At 38.3% G+C, this 2,899-nt stretch overlaps 1 protein-coding gene across 20 annotated transcripts in view; it reads right to left on the bottom strand.

The window, feature by feature from the left end:
• Positions 1-2,899, bottom strand: part of ANKAR (ankyrin and armadillo repeat containing) — a 96,697-nt gene that overhangs the window by 36,866 nt on the left and 56,932 nt on the right. The window contains exon 18 of one of the 20 annotated variants that reach the window (XM_028480011.2): positions 324-1,889. The exons of the other annotated variants lie outside the window; for them this stretch is intronic. Within the exon in view, the coding sequence (XP_028335812.1) occupies positions 1,842-1,889 (48 nt within the window). The 3' untranslated portion in view covers positions 324-1,841. Of the gene's footprint in view, positions 1-323; positions 1,890-2,899 lie in introns of those variants that run through there. 20 annotated transcript variants of the gene reach the window in all.

Here is a 2,899-nt window from a genome sequence, read left to right as displayed (position 1 = left end):
ATGAATCAACGGACAAAGGATTAATCTCCAAAATATATAAACAGCTCATGCAGCTCAATATTAAAGAAACAAACAACCCAATCCAAAAATGGGTAGAAGACCTAAATAGACATTTCTCCAAAGAAGACATACAGATGGCCAAGAAGCACATGAAAAGCTGCTCAACATCACTAATTATTAGAGAAATGCAAATCAAAACTACAATGAGGTATCACCTCACACCAGTTAGAATGGGCATCATCAGGAAATCTACTACTGGGCATATATCCAGAGAAAACCATAATTCAAAAAGACACACACACCCCAATGTTTATTGCAGCACTATTTACAATAGCCAGGTCATGGAAGCAAGCTAAATGCACATCGACAGATGAGTGGATTAAGAAGATGTCGCACATATATACAATGGAATATTACTCGGCCATAAAAAGGAGCGAAATTGGGTCATTTGTTGAGACGTGGATGGATCTCGAGACTGTCATACAGAGTGAAGTAAGTCAGAAAGAGCAAAATATCATATATTAACGCATGTATGTGGAACCTAGAAAATTGGTACAGATGAACCAGTTTGCAGGGCAGAAGTTGAAACACAGACGTAGAGAACAAACATATGGATACCAAGGGGGGAAAGCTGTGGGGAGGTGCGGAAGGTGGTGTGATGAATTGGGCGATTGGGATTGACATGTATACACTGATGTGTATAAAACTGATGACTAATAAGAACCTGCTGTATAAAAAAATAAATAAAATTCAAAAATTAAAAAAAATATATGTACTTACAAAGTAGTCACCTGGTCACAGGCAAGAAGAAAAGTATTAGGTACAAAGGAATAGTGTCCAGAGAGTGAAGCAGGTGGTAACAATCTTGCAGGAAAAGTAGAATGATTGAGAGTGGAATGGGCAGTAGAAGGAAAGGGAGAAGATGGGTGTCCCTGAGGAATAGGGTAATGAGAGTAAAGTGTGGAAGGAACAGAGGGAGAAGGAAGAAATGTGGCTTAGAAAGTCAGTCAGACATGAATCTCTCATCCTATTTTTGCCCATATTACAGCAGCACTTCTCCATCTTTTTGTGTACTACACTAGAGTAAAATTCTGTATTTAAAAAAATTAATGCAATGACTTCATTTCTCCCCCTTACAATCCTTATTCCTTCCTCAAAATCTCCCAGAACTGAGAGAGACATAGTTGGCAATTTTCTCCCCTTATTGCTAAATGCACTGTAGATAACAAAAGTTTGGAAGTTTCTCTATTTCTCTAGGGTTAGTGTGGCCCATGGACCAGTGATAGTCCACAAAATCATTGACAACAGGATTATAGAAACTGAGAATAGACTTATAAAAGAAACAGCTCTTCCTTACAGTTAAATACCAATTAATAAATTCATAAAGGGAAATACTTTTTAATCGCCATTAGGCAGATGCCAGAGTAATTATTATTGCATCAGTGGATCCTAAAATTGGTGAGCAAAAGTACAAGGCAAAACAGAATATTTCCATAGTCTCAAAGCATCTCACCTCAAGATACTTGTTAATTACAAAGGGAAGAACAATAACTTTACAGTAGAGAAATATGCCAGACACCACTTTAATCAGGCACCCAAAGTTAACATTGCCAGTTATAAGGTATATCAACGTGTACCCCCTGAAATGATGCACTGGGAAAGTGAGTGAAGACTATGGTATTCTTGTCAAAATGCATAACCTCAGTTTAACTGTGAGAAACATCAGATAAATTGAGGGACATTCTACGAAATAGCTGGCCTGGACTCATCAAAAATATCACAATCATGAAAGACAGAAAATCATGAAAGACAAAGGACTGAGTGTCACAGATTAAAGGAGACTAAAGAGACATGTTAATTAGATGCAATGTGGGATCCTGGATTGAATTCTGGAATAGAAAAAGGACATTGGTGAGAAACTGGCAAAATTTAAAATGAAGTCTGCAGATTAGCTAATACTATTGTATTGATGTTAATTTCCTGGTTGACATCCAGGAAAGCTATATGAAGGATAGCCAGAACACTCTGTACTATTTTTGCAAATTTATGGAAAGTCTAAAATTATTTCAAAATTTAAAATTTGGTTGCTTTAGGGACTTCCCTGGTGGCGCAGTGGTTAGGAGTCTGCCTGCCAATGCAGGGAACACGGGTTCAAGCCCTGGTCCAGGAAGATCCCACATGCTGCGGAGCAACTAAGCCCATGCGCCACAACTGCTGAGCCTGCACTCTAGAGCCCACATGCCACAACTTCTGAGGCCTGCGTGCCCAGGGCCCGTGCTCTGCAACAAAGAGAAACCACCGTAATGAGAGGCCCCCCAAAGAGTGTCCCCCACTCACCACAACCAGAGAAAGCCCGCACACAGCAACGAAGAACCAATGCAGCCAAAAATTAATTAATTAATTAATTAAAATAAAATTTGGTTGCTTTAAAATTATTTCCCCATAACAGATTGCTGAAAAAAAGGCTATTCCTTTATTACAAACAGTTTGAGAACCACCACTCTATAATACTGGGTAAGAAGTGGATGACTGAGTTTTGAAAGGTCATAAAATTAGGTTAAAGTTTGATGCATCCAAAAACATTTGTTTTTTGGCTCTTCACCAAGCATTAAAATTGCCACATTTCAGAATGGGAGAAAATATTTGCAGGTGAAGCAACTGACAAAGGATTAATCTGCAAAATATACAAGCAGCTCATGAAGGTCAATATCAGAAAAACAAACAACCCAATCCAAAACTCGGCAGAAGACCTAAATAGACATTTCTCCAAAGAAGACATACAGATTGCCAACAAACACATGAAAGGATATTCAACATCACTAATCATTAGAGAAAAGCAAATCAAAACTACAATGAGGTATCACCTCACACAGGTCAGAATGGCCATCATTAAAAAATC

The sequence above is a fragment of the Physeter macrocephalus genome, chromosome 2 (assembly GCF_002837175.3).
Source record: "Physeter macrocephalus isolate SW-GA chromosome 2, ASM283717v5, whole genome shotgun sequence".
In the NCBI taxonomy this organism is placed as follows: domain Eukaryota; kingdom Metazoa; phylum Chordata; class Mammalia; order Artiodactyla; family Physeteridae; genus Physeter; species Physeter macrocephalus.
Note: the sequence above shows the minus strand (reverse complement) of the source record. Positions and strands in the feature narration are given on the sequence as shown.